Raw genomic sequence first — 22,789 nt, forward strand, 5'->3', positions numbered from 1 at the left:
TAGCTTTAAAGGGCTGGTTTCTCGCCCCGCCCCCCAGCTTCCTCTCACCCACTTGCATCCCTCTGCTCCTGTGCCTTGAACACACCAACTGCAGTCCTCTGTTGGGGTCTTTTCTGTTCCTTATGACTAGAAGGCCATTACCTCAGATTTTCTTAAGACTGGTCCCTTTCCATCAACCAGGCCTTGGCTCACTTGGAAATATACCAGAAAAATCTTGTTTTCTTCACTGGCTAAAGTATGGAGCCTTTCTCCAGGCTCTTGACTACAGTACTGCCCTTAACCACTAAATTACTGTTACTTATGACAGTTGTTGCTGTTGGAACTAACCTTATTTACTGTCTTACTTTTATATGTCCAGTGTAATCTGTTATGTAATATGTTATTGACTGTCTTACTTTTATATGTTCAGTGTAATCTGTTATGGCAAGAACCTAGTCAGACTTCATGGGAAGCTGGTGTCAGTTGACTCTGGGACAGAGAAGCCCTCAGTTCAGAGCTGTGACAGAAAACACAGACGTCTCCCACTTGGCCACTCTTAGGTAAAACTAGTTAACGTACCCTGTAAACTTAGGGACACTTCCACTCTGCCCACTCAAACAGTATTCTGTAGCATCAACCCAGAGAGTCTTCTAGAACAGTGAGTGAACACATGTAGCTGGGGATTTCAAGATTCTGTTACGGAGACACAACACAACTCTGTAGAAAACTATCTTCCAATGTCCTGGACCAGAAGAGAAACATTAGTCAAGACCAGACAGAATTAATTAATTAATGCACTGCAAAGAAAAACACGCAAAATGGTTTGTGTCTTCTCATGCATGTAAGAGGACACACTGGGGAAGCCAATGTGACAAGGAGGCTTGACAAGATGGAGCCCCTTCGGAATTTATTAAAAATTCTCAGAAGGCGTCTGACAACTATCACTGCTGCTTGTTAAACCAAATAGGGCTCCTGTAAATCTACATACTCAAAGAATCAGGGTGTATGGGCTGGGAAGTACCTCTCTTTGCCCAGCCACCAGTATGATTAGATTAAAATAAGTGCAGACTGACCATTCTGTGGGTGCTGCGGGGGTGGGGCTGGAACCACTCCTAGAAAGCGGGTTTTAGGTGGACAGAAGCAGAGAACAGTTTCCCGAAGAGGCTTCAACACAGGAGTTCAAACACAAAGTCTTGCCTGCCCTTAAGGAGATGGTGGGTGGAGCTGGTGTGGTTGATGCTTTAAGATGGACTATTAGAAAAGACACACGGATTTAAATACCTCCGCGGACTGGCCGCCTACCCATTAACAAACTCGAGGACTCTCAGAAGGAGTCCCATGTAAGTGGGCTCCGGGCCTGGCGTTCCGGGGTGCACCCAAAGTCGCCTGGCTGGTGGAAGTGCGTAGTGTGGGAGCGCTGGCAAGAGGTGGCCAGGACTGCCCCGAATGGGCGGGTCCGGCGCTCGGGGCTGCAGAGTGGGCCTGAGCGGCTGCAGCGCGCAGGGGGCGGCTCCCCGCCGGGCGGGCTCCGGTTCCCCTAGTCAGCTCGGCGGCGCCGCCCTCGTCCCGCCCCGCCCCGCCGGCGCCGGCCGCGCGGACCCGCCGCGGTCCCCGGAGCTGAGCGCGCCCCGGCGGCTGGAGCTGGGCGCCTCCCCCCCGCTCTGCCGCGCGCTCGCCCGCTCGCTCCGCTCGGCCCGGGCTCCGCTCGGCCATCTTCGCCGCTCCCGCTCCCGCCCTCGCCTGCCCCCGGCCGCTCGTCGACTTTCCCGGAAAGTTTGCTGCCTTCTCTCGGCCGCCGCTGGCAGCGTCGCCGCGTCCCACGTCTGCCAAACTTTGGGGCTCATTCGCGCGATGAGCGCCCCTCCGCTCCTGCGGCCGCCCAGCCCGCTGCTGCCCGCCGCGGCCGCTGTGGCCGCCGCTGCCGCCGCTCTGGTCCCTGGCTCCGGGCCCTCGCCCTTCCCGGCGCCCGGGGCGGCCCCGGCGGGGGGCATCTCGTTCCTTCTGCAGATCGGCCTGAGCCGCGAGCCGGTGCTGCTCCTGCAGGACTCCTCCGGCGACTACAGCCTGGCGCACGTCCGAGAGATGGCTTGTTCCATCGTGGACCAGAAGGTAAGGTGCCCCCGGGCCCGCCAACTTTGCAAGCGGCCTCGCCCGCGCCATGCAGCCTGGCGGTGGCCGGGTTGCATGTTCTCACCCCAGGCACCGCTCTTCCTGCCCCGCAGTCCTCTCAGGACTGATCTCCAGCCCTTCTCCGCTGGTACATCTGCCTCCTCTCCTCCTTTACTCCCCTTCCTCCGGTGACAGTTCAAGGAATCTTGCACTTTTCTCCTCGAGTTCGAGCATATTCTTGAGACTGCCTGGCTGTCCTGACTCTTTGCCCTGGACCAGAGCCTACCTGGTGCTAGATCCGCTTTCCAGCGCCAGAGTTCCCTTGGGCGAGCCCAGTGCATTTTCAGCACCCCTCCCTTCTACTCCATCCTCCTCTTTGGGCTCTAATTGATGCTGAGGAGTTCCGGTTGTGACCTCGACGCCAGGAATTTCTCACCTGTCAATAGTGCTTTTTAAAAAAGGGGGTGATTGAGCAGGCCAGCTGTGAAAACAACCGAGCAGTTGGTGCACCACTACCCAAGTCCTCCCTGAATTGAGTACCACCTCTATGTGAGCTCAGAAACATTTTCCAACAATAAAACCTGAAATTTACAGTCTTTCTGTAAATCTGGCTTCATTTTCCACGCCCTGATCTTGAAGACTGGAGCAGCGAGGGTCTAGGGTTCCAGGAACAGCCAGTGCTGGCTTTGCTCTTAAGTTTGAGGCTGTGGGGGAACTCTGGATAGCGGCCACCAGACTGTTTGGGGAAGGCCCATAAAGCTGGACTACGCCACCCATCACTGTTTCCAGCGCACTTTTTAATTTAGGTTATCTCTGTAGCCATCCAGAAGGATATTTCATGGAAAGAGGCCATTGAATGTGGGGGAGGGGGAAGGCCCATGGCGCCACTCTTCACAGTGTGAACAGCCAGGCTTCTGGGGAGGAGAGAGGAGGTACTTAAAGGTGCTGGATTTCAGCCCCTGAGGACTGACTGGCTACTTCTCACCTTTTAATGAATAGCCAAGAGCGAATTTTCTTAAACTGTTTGGAGAGAAATGCGCTAGTTTTTGAGCAGTATTAATAGTGGCTGTGGGCACACAGATCCTAGGGAAGAGCTGGGGAGCCCTCGCTAATCCAGGAAGTGAAAATTCTAGAGGCCGGACTCAAGTAACAGTGAGTCCCTTGAAGTTTTGTTAATTAAAAGGAGTGATATTTTATGTCATGTAATTGAACCGCTTGTAGCTTCCTTGAAGTCTAAAAATGGCACTGAGTCCAGCCCCCTTCTTCCTCGAGATTGTGAAGAAACACATATTCTAAGATCTGACTGTCGTACTCTAGCCTTAAATAGTTCCGTTAGGACACTAACTAGTTAATTAAAAATCTCTGTCACAGGCGCATACACACCGCATGTGATGAACTTTCACACAGAGGCCATTAGGTTCCATGAAATTGTAACGATGGATTCTAAAGAAAATGAGAGAGTGGGCTAGATTCACATGGACAAACTTTGTTTGATGCACATAAACTCTCCCTCTGTCTCTCTCCTTGATGAAGTTTTTGAATGGGGGAACAACATGCGTGGTTTGAAGGTTTTGGGTTGGGATTTTGGCTGGACAGTGAATTCCAGTTGACTCAGGGTGCTGCTACCTGGAGATTGTTACCAGTACCTGGGAGAGGTGGTGGCAAGAGGACCGATGGGATGCAAGAGGCTGGAGCATCATCAGTAGGATGTGTAGGCAAGGTTCACTTAGAAGAAAAGCCTTGAGGTGATTAGAAACTTACATTGTAAAAAAAAACTCAGCAATCTTCCCAAGAGAGATAACTATGCCAGGGCTTATCTGAAACGCATGTTAGCTGTGTGCAGGGTGTTTTAGAATGGCAAAAATGTTATGGCCAAAAGAAAACTGGAGTCCAGTCAGGAACTGCTTAGCTGTGAGCCAAGATGGTACGGGTGGGGGAGCTGCAGGAATGCTGGGAAGAGAGGACACCAGTCCCACTGGTGCTTTCTAAGGGGAATCCTGTCTTTATTGTCTTTATTCTGTAGCTTCTTGCCAAAAGAAAAGTTTGAAAAGTTTTCCTGGCCATGATTTTTTAAAAAATGTTTATGGAAAGGATGAATGATTTTGAAATGTGAATTTTTATGTTATGTGTATCCATAATATTATAAGTAAAATATACAAGATAATGGGTCTAAACCGTGTGTCTTTTTACTTACTCTATCATCTATCCATCTAGACATCAATCACCCACTGTCTGTCCTTGTCCTCTTCATTTATTTATATATATCATGTAACTCTCAATCATCTATCTACCTATATATAATTCGTTATCCATGTATCTTCTACATTGGTTTTGGGATATGTTACTTTTCCAGGCAGAAATAAGACTTAGAGGATTCTGTACTGTGTGGCAGCAGGAGTGGGCAGCTTGATTGCGTGGAGTAAGGAAGCGTGTGTGTGTTTATGTGTGTGTGTGTGGGGGGGAGGCTTTTGTGCTTTTCCCATCTTTTCTACTATACTTTATGAAGACATTAACTGTGAGAAAGGATGATAGAGAGAGACAGAGAGAAAGAGACACATACAGAAAGAGACAGAGACAGAAACAGAAAGGGAGAATGATGAATGAGAATACTAATATTAAAAAGGGTGGGTTTCAAGCCATTTGCAGTTTAGCATTTAGGCTTTTAAAGAGAAGGTTCTCCTGATTTTCATAGTCCTTCCCTCTTATTGCTTCAGTATTAGGAGTATTTTTAATCTAGTCTATGTTCAGGAGCTCCTGAGTACTGCAGAGATGTTCCTAGCTTAACTCATTGGAGGTGTTAACTGACAGTTCAGTAGATTTCAATGGTATTATTCATGGGACCTTCTTTGGGGGAAGAGTTCCTGAGATGGACAGGATTAAACAGGAGAGTGGCTGTACCTGAGAAACTTGGCTTGAAGTTCTTGTTAATGTGTAGATCTTAACAATATAGTTTCCCCTTAATTTGTAGGTTTAGAAAATATCAGATATGAGTTTGTTCTTGAAGAAATTAGATGGCAATTCGACAGAAGTTCTTTTAAGGTGTTCGATCCTTACCATTTACTGAGTTATAAAAGTTCCTAATACTTTTTTTTAACCTAATGTTTAGTGTAATCTGAGGTGATCTCTTTCTTTGCACTGAAGAATGTAGGAATATATAGGATGTTATTAGCTCTGTCTTTTTGGGAAGCTGAGGTAAAGTCTGCTTTACAGTGTTTAGTCTTTTAATGTCTTCACTTTGCATGTGTATACCATTGTAACTTGGTTATATATAAAGATCTGTTCCTTAATCAGTATGCATGGCTTCTGTTTTCACTGATACCCTTCTACTTTGTCCTGTCAAAGGAATGTTGACTACATCAAATGAGAAGGAATTATCATGGAACAGGTAGCAACATCTCAGAGGATGACGTAGACTGAATTCATAGCAGGCTGTGTACCTATACCTTACACCCATACACCTTAGCATACATGCACACGCAGGTGCACCTGTACACCTTAGCATACATGCAAACACAGGTGCACATGTACACCTTAGCATACATATACACACAGGTGCACCTGTACACCTTAGCATACATACACACACAGGTGCACCTGTACACCTTAGCATACATGGACACACAGGTGCACCTGTACACCTTAGCACGTGTACACACACAGGTGTACCCATACACCTTAGCACGCATGCACACACAGGTGCACCCATACACCTTAGCATACATGCACACATAGGTGCACCCATACACCTTAGCATACATGCAAACACAGGTGCACCTGTACACCGTAGCATACATGGACACACAGGTGTACCTGTACACCTTAACACATGTGCACACACAGGTACACCTGTACACCTTAACACATGTGTATATACAGGTGTGCCCGTACACCTTAGCACGTGTGTACACACAGGTGCACATGTACACCTTAGCATGCATGCACACACAAGTGTGCCTGTACACCTTAGCACGTGTGCACACACAGGTGCACCTGTATACCTTAGCATGCATGCACACACAAGTGTGCCTGTACACCTTAGCTCATGTGCACACACAGGTACACATGTACACCTTAGCATGCATGCACACACAAGTGTGTCTGTACACTTTAGCATGTGTGCACACACAGGTGCACCTGTACACCTTAGCATGCATGCACACAAGTGTGCCTGTACACCTTAGCACATGTGCACACACAGGTGCACATGTACACCTTAGTATGTGTGCACACACAAGCGTGTCTGTACACCTTAGCACGTGTGCACACACAGGTGCACATGTACACCTTAGTATGTGTGCACACACTGGTGTACCCATATACCTTAGCACACATGCAAACAGGTGCGCCCATACATCTTAGCACGTGTGCACACACAGGTGCGCCCATACATCTTAGCATGTGTGCACACACAGGTGCACATGTACACCTTAGCATGTGTGTGCACGCAGGTGCACCCATAAACCTTAGCATATGTGCACACACAGGTGTGCCTGGATACCTTAGCATGCATGCGCACACAGGTGTGCCCGAACATTTAGAACTCAAAGGGCGTTGAGTGGTGTACAGTACAATTATGTGGCTTCCTGTTCATTTGGGTTTAATCTTATTAAAAGGACAACCAGAGCTCCCCTTTTGGACACCCTTACTAGTGTGATAGCATCTGTAAGACACCCGACCTAAGCTTTACCTTTAACACTGGTCTTCCTGACTAAGGAAATTAAAGTATGAACTTTTAAGTGGAAAATAGTTACCAGAGTAACAAGGTTAGAGCCTTGGTTTGATAGTAGCATTACTTTGTGTGCCATTGTTTTACATTCTTAATTATGTATTGTTTTCTTAACAGTTACGGTGTCCCTTTTAACCCTTATGGTTAATTTTAGCCATTCCACTTTCACACAGATTGAGAAAGCTGGAAGTAATTAGCTGGTGGATCACCCCTGGGTGTGTAGACAACAAAAACCTCTTAAACTAATGAGAGTCTTTGGTGTATATTTTTGTTCTAATTCTATTTTTGGACATAATGTATACTACTAATTTCTGACTTAATGATAAAGTATAGAATTTGACGTTTTAGTAGGTGACTGTTAAAAAAACATAGTAACATGCATTTCCAATTTAATGTTTACTTTCAAGCTTAGTAGCTTATGTACCTTGATTTCATTGGGGTTATATAGTATATTGTGACATAAATGTCCTGAACAGGTTAAGTATCCTTTGTACAAAAGTCTTGGAATAAGAGGAGTTTGGGACTTTGGGTTCTTCTGGATGTTATAATATTTATAACACGAATAATGAGATTTCTCTGGGATTAGACCCATGCTTACACAGACAATTTTTATTTTATTTATTCTTTTAGTATTTAAAAATTCATCTCGACTGTTAGTGGTTGCATGGAGACAGGTATGGAACTTTCTTCTTGTGTCATATTGATGCTCAAGAAGTGTCAGTCAGAAGATTTTGGATTAGGGATGCTCAGCCTGGGTGCACAGTGTTTTTGTGTAATGTATACACATGTGCAATGAATTCATACGTAGTTTTGAAGTACATATGAAGAGCTGGTTATTTAGGCCCAGCATTCACATACTGAAGTTTTGTTTTATACATTATAATGTGGACTTCAAGATGGAAAGTTTCTGTTGTATTCTGTCTCACAGCACGGAGCAGTCACTTCACTTGGTATTTCTATATTAGTACAAAGATATCTCTCCCAAAGGTGTAAACTGTGTCTGTCATAGATTTCACAGGAAGAATAATCTTTGAAATTCTGATGTGGAAAACAGAAAGCTCTGCAGACTTTGTTGGATAGTATAAGCTTTAATGTAAGCCCTTAGATTCAAGTTCAAGATATTTGAAAGAACACGATTGTAGTGTGTTGAGTGGTGGTGCCTGCATAGATTAGATTAGAAAATTCCTCAATTTAAAACTTCCCCTGAAATACCATACTTAATGGAGGTTAAGTTCTGCCCAGTTTTATGTCACTTGGCACAAGCAAGAGGTATTTGGGAAGAAGGACTCTCAAGTGGGAAAGTGCCTTCATAAGGTCAGGCTGTAGGCAAACCTATAGGGTATTTTCTTAATTAGTGATTGTTAGGGATGGCCCAGGGGCTCTTCTATAAGAAAGCAGGCTGAGCAAGCCACAGAGGAACAAACTTGTAACCTGTACCTCTCCATGGCCTCTGCATCAGTTCCTGCCTCCAGGTTCCTGTCCTGCTTGAGTGCCTTCCCTGACTGCCTTCTGAGATGGACTGTGATGTGGAAGTGTAAGCTTAAACCTATTTCTCTACAAATTGCTTTTGGTCATAGTGCTTCATCATAGCATGAGAGACTCTATGACACCGGTCTTATCAAACTTATGCTGAACTATAAAGGAAGATTCCAAACTTTATTTTGCCAATCATTATTACTCCCCCCCCGAGATTATTACATATAAGTTTTATCATTTTATGCATGGTTTTTAAAATGAACTTTTTAAACACTATAAAATGTGTAGGTGTATGACTTTATGGTTATAAGTTCTCTAACATTACTTTGCGTGTGAAGATAATATATGCAAAGTGTTGAGGTCACTGCCTGGTAAGTATGTGTACGGTAGATGCTACCACCTGTCAATCATCAGAAGTTCCCATTATACACTGTTATCTTGCTAGCAAAAGAAATGTGAAGGAAAGTTGCAGTGTTAATGAGAGCGTGCTGTAGGGCTCAGCAACACTATCCTTGGTCTGTTGCAGGGCAAGTATTAGAAGCTGCCGTACTTTGAATGAGCTGCGCAAGGCTCGTCCTTTCAGAATTCCTCAAAGACTAATGTATTCATACTGTGCATCCAAGTTAAACAAAACCAAGCAAGCTGCATTTGCAGGTAAACATAAAGCACCCACATCAAGAAATTGGTACTATAATCCATATCGCATGGCTGAACTCAGATTGCATTAAGGGTAGATAAGATGTAGTCCAGCTGGAGGTGATAAGACAGGGTTTCTGTGTGTGACAACAGCTCTGCCTGTCCTGGAACTCACTCTGTAGACTACTAGACTAGCCTCGAAATCACAAAGGTCTTCCTGTCTCTGCCTCCTGGGATTAAAGGTGTGCACCAGCAAGCCTGGCGTAATGTTTGTTTTTAATGTGTTGGGAGTAGTAGTCCCCTTGGTTCATGCAAGTGATTACCACAAATAGAAGTCGAAGTGTAGGATACTGTTAAAGTGCTGACTTACCTTACAGTTTTATCAGTCTTATTCTGTAGTCCAGGTGTGAAAACGGGCTTTCATTTTCTTAAAACTTTTTTTAATGGTACAGGGTGTTACACAATTTAAAACAAAGAGGGCATGATGTCATGGTCTTCTAATGATAGGACTTATAACTAGGAAGACAATTGGCTCACTTATAGGCAAAATAGTTCTCATGTATAAAAATATATGAAAATTTTCCTATAAATCTTTCTGATATTGGCAAATACATTAAAATCGTGTAATGAAATGACCTCTAGATGTTACTTGGCAACAGAAAATCCCATATTATGTTTTTTTTTTTTTGTTTTTCTGACTTTACTGGTCTCACATTAAAACCAAAACCAAATTACTAAATAAACAATCTCTTGAATTATGTGGACAACACGTAATTATAGAATATCATGTAGTTTGAATACATAGAAAGGCAAAAAGCCAAATATGTTGTAAATGCACTTTATCTTCAGAAACAACTAACCTGTCCAGACCACAGTTTCCTCTTTAGAAGTTTCTCCCAAACTTGCAAAAGGTTGTATTTGGTTGAAGCGAGACAGTTGATACAGCAACTTAACAGTGTTGGCAAATACAGCTTAGATTTTAAAATATGCAATCATTCGGGAATTTTGTTCAACTTATTTTGGTGAAAAAGAGAAAAAAATGTACCCGTTCCTGGTACGTTGGCATCTGTTCCAACTAAAGCCCTGATTGATGAGGAATTTGCTGGATCTACTGCTTGTATTCAGGCACGATTTCAAGAGTTTGCAAGAGTTTCTCTCCTTAATTGTCGGTGGCCACTTTTTCATGGGTGTCATAAAATGCTTGACAAGAATGAGTGTCACGATGAAGGTGGTAGCGAAAAGCATGTATGTACTTGACAGATTGTCTTTCTGATAGTGCGAGGCTCCACAGGCAGCGTTATCCTGTTCACTAAAGAAGCATATACACTATTGTTTGAAACTTTTCTAACTTATGTTGGAAATTGTTGTGGGAGGTCCTCCCACTCCTCCAGCCTATCACCGCTGAGGTACCAGCCCATTGGGGCGTGGTTTCTCTCCCTTTAAAAAAGCGGCCACTTCCCTCTCCTCTCTCTCTTCACTTCCTGCTCCGCCTGCGACTAGGCTCCTTTCCTGGTTGCGTAGAGGGCTGTTGCCTGGGACAGTGATCTGTAAGTTTTTTCCCCTTTAAATAAATACCACCCTAATAATCATAACCCCGAATTGGTGTGGCATTGTTTGTGACTTACGCCTTCAGGAAATAATTAAAAGTTTCTTATATGTGTTTATATACACATGCATACATACGAGGGCTCTCTCTATATTTGTATGTATATATATATATATATATATATATATATATATATATATATGCATGTGTGTATGTACATATGGAGTAAACACACATGTATATCCCTCACTGGTTCCACTAGTTGGAAGGATCGTATTAAATCTTGAGACCACTGAAGCCTGCTGTGGTATACAATTATCTTAAAGTTTATTTTGATCATGTTTTTTTCTGTACCCAGTGCTCCTACAGCTGAATTTATAGGATAACAAGATTGCTTATTTGGATCTTACTGTGACCTTGGACATTTTCAGTTTCTTTGCTCAGTACCATATGAATTCTGCTTAGGAATTGGCATCCACAAAGGCTTTGTGAGAAAGTATTAGCCTTGCTTTTCATGAAGCCCTCAGACAGTTAGAGCTGGGGATGGGTGGTGCGGAGTTGGGAATCAAGTACAGTTAAAAAGGTAGAAATAGGCCAGGTGGTGGTGGTGCAGGCATTTAATCTCAGCACTTGGGAGGCAGAGGCAGATAGATCTCTGTGAGTTCGATACCACCATGGTCTACAAGAGCTAGTTCCAGGACAGGCTCTGAAGCTACAGAGAAACCTTGTCTTGAAAAACCAAAAAGAAAAAAAAGTAGAAATAAACAGCCCATATTAAATAGCAAAGACCTGAGAGATGAAACATTGAAGAGTTACCATTTCTTCATTCACCAAATATTGTAATCTCTGAGTCAGGAAGACCTAGGGTTACTGATGTTTCAAAAGACATTTATCTCTCTCTCTCTCTCTCTCTCTCTCTCTCTCTGTGTGTGTGTGGAGAAAGAGAGAGGGAGGGAGGGAGAAGGAGGGAGGGAGGGAGGGAAGGAGGGAGGGAGAGAAAGAGAAATTTTCTTTGGAATCATACGTGAGATGATGTTTTTATTCTTCTTTCTTTATGAATCTTTATGGAATTTTCAGAGTTGCTTTACTGATTTATGTCCAACCAACAGTGTATGTAGGGCCTGTGCCCACATTCTTACCAATACTTGTTTATCATGTCTTTTTGGTAGTAGCTATTCCAAACAGGTTTGAGGCAATACAGTTCAGATTTACACTTCCCTGATGGTTAGGTAGTAAATATTTTTGCAATATATTTGTGGATCCACTCTATGTTTTCTTTTGCCCATACTTTGATTTTTAGAGGTGATTTTCTTGTTACTGAGATATGTGAGTTCCTTCTGTGTTTGGATATTAACCCTTCTTTAGGATCTAATCTTTCCTCACTGAGATGACTGATTAGATATTTATCTCTTTAATTGTTGTAGTGCTATCTAATCTGCATCAATTTTTTATTATCCTTTACTTTGCTCTCTCTCTTTCTATCTTTCTTCACTGATTACCCATTTAGATATTTATTTATTTTTATCATTATAGTGCCAGGAGATCTGGCTCAATGTTTCATTGTTATTTGGCTCTATTTTTTAGTGTTGCTCTTAAAAATGGACAGAGGAATTGCTTGCTCTTGCGGAAGACCAGGCCATTGAAATCCTCAGGAACTATAGCCATTCCTTCTTGTAGTTGTTATTTAGATTTCCTCCCAAGCATCAGGCTTCCTGTGCATAAAATGGGGACAGAACCCCACAAAGCCTGTTAGCACCTGAAAGATATGAACTGAGGTGTGCCTGTAATGCCCCTGATGCTTACTGGGAGCTCAGTCAAGCAATTTGCCATTCCTTTCTTTAAAATACCCCTGTATTCAACTTTAATAACTTTTCCTTTAGATGTGCTATGATCACGGCCTGCTTTACCATATTTTTTCATCTATCAGTGTAAAGCTCCAATTGTGTTTTGTTATTCCTTCTAAGTATATGTTGGAGGGATGTGGCAATGTGTGGCACACCTTGGCAGTGGAAACTCACTTCAGGAGAAATAATCACTGAAATAATAGATGGTGAAGGCTCAATTTAAGGAACAGATTTTTAATAGACATCTGGGTATTTGGGATCTTTTTTACCTAAGTAACCGGTTATTGCAGAAGTCATATGCCTTCCCAGTGAGAGATCACGTGGTGCACTTAGAGATTAATATAAGAGAAACTCTTTAATAGAACAGATGCAGGCTCCTGCTAGTGCCCAAAGAGGAGCCTGCTGCGCACAGAAGGTTTTACTAACTTGTAAACACCTTAGGCTCCTGCATTCCACACACACTGTCATCCTTAAATCTGTTTTAGGTCCGGTCCCAAGTCACATTGGAAGAAATTTAAACTGAGGCAGACAACTGCAAATTTGACCACTTGGGCACGTGGGAAATTTGCACAGCAGAAATATTGCCAGAATTATTTCCTAAGTGCATCAATGTTATTCCCTTCAAATAGCTGTTACCCAGGTGCTGTCTTCCCACACGGGTGATTCATGCCTTCCTTGATAAGAGCTCACTTGGAAGACTGAACGACAGGCCGTGACTTAAGTGTGGCTGTGATTCTGGACTGCACCCTTGATACAGGGATGGACCTAATGGCCAGCTGGTTGGCTGGTCGCCGCCTTTGTTCTGGGTAGACGATTTGGAGGACAATCTTGGTGAATAAACACTAGCAGAAACTTTTTCAGCAACCCCAAAGTTCAGTTATGGTACAGAATTTTCTTTCTTTACTGTTTTTAACAAGTCTGGTCAGTCACTGCTTGTCTTTCAGGTGTCTTGGAGGTCATGTTCTTCTGGCTAAATTCTACTTTGTGCCATTTCATATTTCCTATGCAACTTTACTGGTAAATCCTTCATGGCATCAGTTTATTACTTCAGATCTTCTGTATCATTGTGGCATGAACCAGACATGGTGACACACACGCCTATAGTCGCAGCACAACGTTTAGGAGGTGGAGGCTAGGGGATCAGAAGTCCAAAGGCATTTCAGCTGCATATGGATTCCATAGTCTGCCTAGGCTAAAAGCCCTGCACAAAAAAACCCCACAAAAACAAACAAACAAATAAACCAGAAGTAAGCACAGACGAGAAGGAGTCTGAATGTATCAAAACCACGCTTGAGATGTTGTAAACAAAAGTGTGTTTGTGAATCAAGTAAAGACCAATTTTGTTCAAGATCAAATTTAAGTACCATTAACTTAGTTTGCTTTTTGTATTTTTTAAATGATTCAAGTTGATCTTAATGTATTTTGAAAATATTTATTTTATTTGATGTGTATAACTGTGTGCCTCAGCAAATATATTGTATACTCCGTGTATACAGGAGCCCATAGATAGCAGTAATAGATCCCCTGGAGCTTCGTTATAGACAGTTGTAAGCCTCCAGGTAGCTGCTGGGAACCGAACCTGGGTCTTCAAGAACACCAAGTGCTCTCAACTGCTGAGCTATCACAGTGGCCTGTAATAATTTGTATTTGGTTTGAAATTTATTCAGCCACTTTGGTATACATTTTAGACTTTCTTATGAATTAAATTATTTTCAATTGATCATTTAAAAGAATTCTTCCCATTAGGTTAAACTGTCAGTTTTGGATATACCAAAAAGGTAAAGCCTTTTGCTAAGTCATTCAATCAGTCATATTAATTGCACAATGACGGGAGAGACATCGAATCATTCTCTTAGTTTCAAATGGATGATCATAACTAGAGAAGCAAGGCCTACTTTTCATTTGGCTTAAATTCTGGAGATTTTAACTATTTGAGCTAGTTAGTCTATCATTGCTTAAATGCTTATTGAAGAAAAATGTTTCTCAATGTCTTTTATCAATTAAAGGCACCCCTTCTTTTGATTGCAGATTATTGACAATGGTGCCCTGAAGTTAGCTTTTTCTGCTCTTTGGGAGGACCCATGTCTTGTTCCCAGTACCCACACTGGGTGGTTTAATATTGCTTGTAACTCCATCTCTAGGGGCATCTGATATCTATGCCTCTTAGAATACCCACACTTAGATGAACCATCCCCTTGCCCTAAACAATGAAAGGTAGAATAAACCTTTAGGCTGGAGAGATGACTCAGCGTTCTGGAGTGTCCTGCTCTTCCAGAGGTCAAAATTGCTCTAGAATACTCACATCCAAGTGCTCAGAACTACCTGTTAGCTCCAGCTCCAGGGGAGCCACCTTGCTTCTGGGGACACCAGCACACACATTGCATGTACTCACACAGAAAGGATACACATATATGTATATAAAGCCTTCATATTATAATAATGACTAGTTTGGAAAAACCATGCCTACTGGTTCAATAATGGCATCAATGTCATGAAAATATCCACTTTCTTTTTGAGTGGCTATAAATCTCACTTCACGAGTGGTTAAGAAATTATGCCTAGACAGATCATAGGATGGAAAACCTACCAATATTATGCTGTTAAAATAGACATCTTATTAAACTGGCTCCTAATGACTTAATCTTATACCTGTAGATCAATTTCATCTCCCAGACCTCATCTAAGAATTCTCTTTTTGCAGTAGATGGTGATTAATACAGGGACCCATAACTAACCAATGCTGAGAAAGTAAGAGGTGACTCACCCCAAATGGAACATATACCACTAACTCCTCTCAGGGTTCAGGGATAACCACAGAAGAGCAGATAGAGGCTGGGGTGGTCACTGACTATAAGGAAACATCAGCTTCTGGAGACAGCAGATTAGCTATAAATATGAATTTACAAGTATAAAACTACTACAGCTTCATCAGCGTACACCAGACCTGTGCAAACCCAAGCCAGCCCAGTTCAGTGACGAAGGAGAGCTGGGCAAACAATGCCTTCCCAAGATTTGTGGCTATTGGCAGTTGTTAGCATTTAGGACAGGGAAAGAAAGTTTCCTTCAAGAAGATAGCCCTGATAAGTTGACCACTATCCAGTAGAAGAATACATAACCAAGACGATCTGGGGAGCAAATTTGCCTTGAAGGTTTTAAAAGTAAGAAGACACAAAAAATGTCTTCTTTTGGGTGGGTAGAGGAGGGGGACAGAAATTTTTCAAAATACAACAACAACAACAACAAAAAGAAATGGAAAAAGAAAGGCCGTAGGCCTGAGTCCTGGGGTCCAGGAGGGATTCTTGTTAGTACCAGGAGTTCTTATTTTCATTAAAATTGGCAGCATCTTTCTCAGAGAATCAGGATGTCATGACCATGCTTGAGAGAGGGTGACCTATCAAGGCCCTGGAACATTTGGCTCAAGACTCGGAGGAACGACGAGATGCCAGAGTGACTTCTTTGTCATAGAAAGCGGATTATTGGGTAGGACAGGAGACTTCTCAGCATACAGCTAAGAAGTCTGTTCCTTAGTACTGGTTTCTATAAATTCTGAGATGCAAAGGTGATGTTGGTACTTAGCAGCCTAGAAGGATTGCTCAGCATTCCTGCAGTGGCAAGCTCAACAAAAAACGTGGATGGCCAGAAAAGTTGTAATGATTTAGAGATGGGTTATTCCATTTAGACCTTCAGCATAGTGGAACCAGATGTCAAGACCACGTGACCATGAGCATTGTTTGGAGTGAAACCATGGCCAAAAGCAGGAGTAAGCTGATGTACTTCAGGCTCTAAACAAATTTGGTATTTGCGTGTAAGTCTGAGCAGGTACTCATGGACATGTGTGTGCAGACCAGAGGCTACCTTCTGCTGTTATTCCTCTGGTACTGTTCACCTTGATTTTGTTTTACATCTATTTATTTATTCTCTCTGTCTTTGTCTCTCTGTCTCTGTCTGTGTCTCTTTCTCTGTGTCTCTGTCTCTCTCTGTCTCTGTGTCTCTGTATCTGTCTCTGTCTCTCTCCGTGTGGGGGCATGCATGCTGTGTCATCTTTCTGGAGGTTAGAGGACAACTTGGAGGAGTTGGTTCTCTTTTCACATTCTGTGAATTCTGATGACAAGATTCTATCAGGATTGGCAGCAAGTAGAACGCCCACAGAGCCATTTTGCTGGCTCACAATTTGTTTTGGAGGCCAGGTCTCTCAGTGGGACCCCTGCAGGGTTCCTTGACTAGGCTAACTTGGCTTTCCAAGGAGCTCTGACATCTCCACCTCCCCAGCACTGTAATCACAAGCATATTGCCCAGTATCTGGCTTTTTAATGATAAGAACTGATACTCTCATCAGTTAAGTTTTGGTGATAACGTTCAGTTGCGTTGGTTAACAGCCCCGCACCCATTTTGATAGTACAACTCTTAGTGGAATTTTGATAGTAGTGGAACTAAGGGGCAGGGGAAAGAAGTACTTGCAAAACTTCTTCTGTGGATTTTATCAACAGGATTGGCCCCACTAAGAAATGGGGGAATAGCAAGCAGTAGGGGAGCTGGCTGCGAAGTGGCTGGTTACAAACCCATCATGCTGTTTTGTAATTTGCTGAGTGTCTTCTGTGTGAGTTCTGAGCAGCTCCACGGTGGCTGCCTGGTAGCGATTGAGGGAGAGCTTGTCTCTGGAGCATTGGGTCATAGTTGACAAAGTTCCAGGGCCTCCTCTGGAAAATTCCACGGAGTGGCAGAGGACCTTGAGTTAGTGGTTTCTCTCAAGGCACAATGGCCAGCAGAGAAGAAAGCTTCCAGGAACAAAACTTGCCTTTTGTCTGTGGCAGGCTTCTTGATGTTTGTCATTTTCAGTCCTCAGAACAGAATTCTCTACTGTGGTTATTTATCTCCATTTTAACATAAGGCCAGAGAAGCTAAATCATTTATCCAAAATTGCGCAGCTACTGAGTAGAAACTTGCCTCCTTTCAACCACTAGTTCTCGACTCACTTGCTGGAATATCATAGCTTTGAACAGAAATCGTGGAATTATCAAGTGGTGTGTATGTGTGTGTGCGTGCACACACACACATTAAATTTTTCTATTATATTGGTTGAAATTAACTTTAAAAGTACTTTAACTTTAGTAATGTGATATGACATGTATGTTAGTTTCAATTATTTTTTTAGTCCAGAAAGCTACCCCCATTTGGAATTCACATCCAAGTTAATGGTCACCTGGAATCCTAGTGACTTTGAAGGTAAACCCTACAAGGACATTGAGTGGCAAAACACCTCCATCCCATGCCTTTAGCACTAATACAGAGCATTAGAAATAGGCTCGCTTTGGGGTGTTAGTGTTTTAGAGAGATGGCTGCTTGGTTTAGAGGTCCTCTTCAACTCTAAAATGTCCTGCAATGTATTATACATGTAGTTATTCATAATGTATTTGTTTTGTTTTGTTTGTTTTTAGGTAACCCATATATGTGCAGTAGAATTAATTTGGAGTATTGTATCATTACTTAATGATAAGAACAACAAAAAAATACCAAAATATATTCTTGTTAATCCTCATTTATCTTTTTATTTTTTATTTTTTTATTTTTTTTTTGGTTTTTCGAGACAGGGTTTCTCTGTGATTTTGGAGCCTGTCCTGGAACTAGCTCTTGTAGACCAGGCTGGTCTCGAACTCACAGAGATCCGCCTGCCTCTGCCTCCCGAGTGCTGGGATTAAAGGCGTGCACCACCATCGCCCGGCTCTCATTTATCTTTAAAATGCCAGATGCCACAGTCATTCATCTGAAGATCCCAAGACACTTTGCATAAGATAATCAAGTTGTTGGTTCAGAACTCTTCCTTCCAATGAGATGTTGGTACAGGGGTCTTCTGGAATAAGATTAGGGTCAGGCTCTACAGGTCTTCTTGTGGTTCAGGCTAGTAGAAGTCAAACACCTAGGCTGCCACTGTAAATTGGTGAAACGAATCATTCTTTTTGCATGTGTCTTTTTTTGTGTGTGTGATTTTGCATTCGATACCTTGCATTTATCAACAGTGAGTGAACACCTCCTAGGTAAACTTCTTTGTACGATCAGTCACAAGCTGGAGATCACCCTTCATTAATAGTGTCCGTTATTCCGAGTGCAAATTGCCTTATATTCCTTTGAATGTGTATAAGACTAAGACTAGTACTTTCCTTGTAGCCTACATGTACGCTCCGCAGGCTGTAGCTGTAGCTACATTGTAGGAAGACGTGATTAGACCTAAATGACGTCCAGAGTTTCATTAGATTCCTTTCTGAGCTTTCCTGCCTTGAATGACACTGTACACAGCAAGGGTGCAGGAACTATTGTTTCTTTTTATGGATTTGTTTGTGTGTGGGTATGCTCACAGGCTATGAACAGTGGAGCTCAAAGGTATTGGATTTTTGGGGTCTAGAAATATGGGAAACTAATATGGATACCGGGAACTGAACTCTGGTCCTCGGAAAGGGCAGTTGGAGGGAGCCCTTGACAACTGAGCCATCTTTTCAGCCTGCACTCGGGACTTTGAAAGCTTCAGTACAATGGGATAAATTACATGAGCACTCATTTTTTGCCATGACCTCATGGTAGTCCTTGGCTAAGCCGAAGCAGCAGGGTGTCTGGCTGTACTAGACTGGATGTCCTAGGCGCTTTCTAGTGAACGGCTGTCTCATAAGTCTGTGCTTAGATCCCCTATCCTTAAGAGTCAATACACTGAGTTAAGTAGGGCAGTGTTTTGCCCTGCTTATTCCTGGTGGTTTTTGTTTATTTCTGTTGTTGCAGGATTTCCTTTAATTTGTATTTTTTTTTGCCATTAAAATATCTAGAGTTTCAAGTAAAAACGTAAGAGTCAAAAGCCAAGCCTTGTTCCCATGAGGCTGTTTTTGCCAAGACTCTCCCTACACGTAAAGTTAAAACTTGCACCTTGAGATTTCAGTCCAGTGCTCCAATGCGGGTCTCTGTCTCTGTCTCCTTTCATCGCCTGATGAAGGTTAATATTCAGGAGGATGCCTATATGTTTGTCTTTGGATTCACCTTCTTATTTAGCTTTTCTAGAATCACGAATTATAGGCTCAATGTCCTTTATTTATGGCTAGAAACTAAATATGAGTGAGTACATCCCATGTTCCTCTTTTTGGGTCTGGCTTACCTCACTCAGGATAGTGTTTTCTATTTCCATCCATTTTGAGGGAGGTGAACTTGATCGGGGGAGGGGGAGGGAAATGGGAGGCGGTGGCGGGGAGGAGGCAGAAATCTTTAATAAATAAATTAAAAAAAAGGTATTGACTGTCATATTTTGGTTACCACTTTTTGTACACTTTAAATATTTTTTGAAATTAAAATATAATTGTATCATGTTAAAAAAAACTTGCAGAATTTATTTCATTGAAAGGCATCGGATTATTATAAAAGTTCATTTTATAGACCTTTCCTAGAATAAGCTTAAAAACAATAGATTTTAAAGTACTTTTTTTTCTTTTTAGAACGGTCTTTATAAAGAATTATTTTCACGTGTGTGTTTGTTTGTGTATAGGCATGTGTGTGTGTGCGTGTGTGTGCAGATGCCCACAAAGGCCAGAGAAATTGGATTCCCCAGGAGCTAGAGTTACAGATTACTGTGAGCCACCTGACAGGGTTCCTTAGAATCTAACTCAGGTCTTCTGGAACACCTGTGCATGCTCTTAACTCCTGAGCCATTTCTCTGGCTCAGAATGTTGTCTTTGACCAAAAGTTTCTAGATAACAGAGTTTATACTTCATATCATAAACGAGTGGATGGTTATCTCATTTTGAATGTAAATAAAACCAAAATACTGCAATAGAGATGTACATTTTTTTGTCTCAAATATCAAATAATTTTGCTTATTCTGATCTTTATTTTTGCTCTTCTTAACTAAAATAAAAATAAACTGTCTTTCAGATTCAGTACAATTGTCAGCTACCACAAATATAACTGCTTACACACAGAATACAAATATAACACAAATATAAACTCCGGTACCTTTGAGTTTCCATTTATTTTATTATTCTCGTCACTGGATAAAAGAGAGCAAGGTCAGCAAAGAGGGAGAAACTGCTCAGAAATACACTGAATTGTTTAGAAGTCTCTTTTTATTTGGAAAAAAGTGTATAACATTTTGGAAATTGTCTTGTTCTGCAGGAACAATAATATTCTTTATATATTTACAGGCACAGCTTGGATAAAGACATGTATGACTTTTGCCTATTGCTGCATGTGTGGTTTCTGTTGACAAATTCCATGTTGAAGTAATATTAGCGATTACGGGTTTGGAAGTCAGGCTATGAAACGTGGCTCTTGAGAAAAGGCAGGTCAGCTGTTGAAGGCCGCTTGAAAGGGGACTTGATTTTGCATAGTAATCTCCATTTATTTTTTCCAGATGGAAACTTGTAATTTTACTTCAATTAAGCAGTTATCTTTTTTCTTTTATTTTCAAAATTGTGGAAAGGTGTTGTAGGTGGAATCATAGCCCTTAACAATGTTTTCACTCTAATCCTGGGAACCTGTGAATGCTATTTTTTTTTTTTTTTTAACAAGAGTGAACTAGTAGATGTGATAAGGATTTTGAGGAAGGGATTCTTTTCTGGATATTCTGGTGAATTAAAGCCAATTGTACGGATTCTTAAAAGTGAAGAGGCTTCCCTTCTGGATGGGCCCAAGAGACTAGAGCAGGCTATGTGAACAGCACATGGCACCAGGTTCTCTGTTGCTGATCTTGCAGGTGAAGGAGGTGGGCTAAGAACCAAGGGATGCTGGAGCCGTTGTAAGAGGAAAACAGAAGTTGGGGCCATGAACTATTAGGAGACGTGACAATAGTCATAGGAGCGTTGAGAGCTGGAAAATAGGCCAAATGAATACAGTCAAAACAAGATGCTACACAGCTAGAGACTTCTCCTCTGGAGTTTCCAGAGAAAACACATGCTGATCTTAGTTTGGGGAGCATGAATTTTGTGCATTTGATCCCAGGAAACATGAGAGAAGTCACGTGTGTGGTAGTGGGCTACAGCAACAGTAGACGATGAATGTGTCATACTCATTGCAGACTGCAGGAGGCGTGAGAAATTCAGATTATCACAGCACTCAGTTAAAGACCATTAGCATTTTGTCAAATGTCTTACCAGCTTTCTTTCTGTTAAAAATGTACTCAGCAGAATGTACTTGCTTTGTTTTGATTCTTCATTTGATGCACTGTCTTTCTGTGCTGGTGTTTTAAGTAAAACGTGCTTGGCACCCTTGGGGTACTTTAGGTGTGAGAATGCTTCTTAAGTTTATTTGGGTTTTAGAATTTAATGTTCAAGTTATTGGTTTAAACTTCACTTATCCTTTTAAAATATATATCTTTATTAATTCTATGTGGATTTCATGCACTATGTTTTTATTATATTCCTCACAAATCTACCCCAATCCATGCTCATCCGATGACTTTGTGGCCTTATTTTATTAAGCCACCAAGTCTCATTTCTTCTGCCTACCTACTCTTAGGTTGTGACAATTTCCTGGAGCATATTAAACCTAGTAGATGTCACAGTCCTAAAGAAAACAAACTCTCCATCTCCCGGAAGCTATGGATTAGCAAGAGCTATTTACCTGGGGTTCGTACTTTGTGGCCACCTAGCCCCTCTGGCTTGAGTTTGCTCAGGTCTTTGTGCATGCTGTCACAACCTCTTGTGCGTTCATATGTACAACTGCCCTATTGTGTCCTGAAAACATTGTGTTCTTGTAGCTGTCTATCTATCGATCATCTTTGGCTCTTAAAATTTTTCTAACCCCTCTTTCGCAAGGATCCCTAAACCCTAGGAGGAGGGGTGTGATATAGATGTCCCATTGAGGGCAGAACACTCTGCAGTTACTTAGTCTCTGCACCTAAGCCAGTTGTGGATCTCTGTGTTAATCTCTTTCTTTTACTTTTAAATTTTAAAAATTTATTTATTTTACATCCTGAATGCAGTCTCCCCAACTACTCCTTCCCCATCTTCCCTCCCCCCACTCCCCTTCAATTCTTCCCTCTGTAATCACTCAGGAAGGGGCAGTCCTCCCATGGGCTACAGCAAAGCATGCCATATCAAGCTGCCATAGATTAAGTACCTCCTGCTGCATTCAAACTGGGCAAAACAATCCAGCTTGAGGAATAGGTTCCCAAGAGCCAGCCAAAGCACTGGGGACAACCCCTGCTCCCATTGCCAGGACTGTCAGATATAGAACTAGCTACACAATGGTCATACACATGCATTTGTTGGTCCCTTGAAGGCTCCCTGGTTGTTGGTTCAGATTCTGTGAGTTCCCATGAATCAGTTTAGTGATTTCTGTGAGTTTTCCTGTGACGCGTTCCTGATCCCCCTGTTTCTTACAATCTCTTCTCCCTCTCCTCAACAGGACTCTCTGAGTGTAGAACATGGCCCAAAAGTTTGGCCCTGAGGCTCTGAGTCTGCCTCCATCAGTCACTGGATGAAGGCTCACTGATGACGACTGGGA

At 42.3% G+C, this 22,789-nt stretch overlaps 1 protein-coding gene across 3 annotated transcripts in view; it reads left to right on the forward strand.

The window, feature by feature from the left end:
- Prkd1 (protein kinase D1) overlaps window positions 1-22,789 on the forward strand; it is a 394,421-nt gene that overhangs the window by 94,560 nt on the left and 277,072 nt on the right. For 2 of the 3 annotated variants that reach the window (XM_041658220.1, XM_041658221.1), the window contains exon 1: window positions 1,650-2,088. The exons of the other annotated variant lie outside the window; for it this stretch is intronic. In XM_041658220.1, coding sequence (XP_041514154.1) covers window positions 1,831-2,088 — 258 coding nt within the window. In that variant the 5' untranslated portion in view covers window positions 1,650-1,830. Of the gene's footprint in view, window positions 1-1,649; window positions 2,089-22,789 lie in introns of those variants that run through there. 3 annotated transcript variants of the gene reach the window in all.

This window comes from Microtus oregoni, unplaced genomic scaffold, assembly GCF_018167655.1.
Source record: "Microtus oregoni isolate MIOR12 unplaced genomic scaffold, Mior012 000009F_ref0000495, whole genome shotgun sequence".
Lineage (NCBI taxonomy): Eukaryota > Metazoa > Chordata > Mammalia > Rodentia > Cricetidae > Microtus > Microtus oregoni.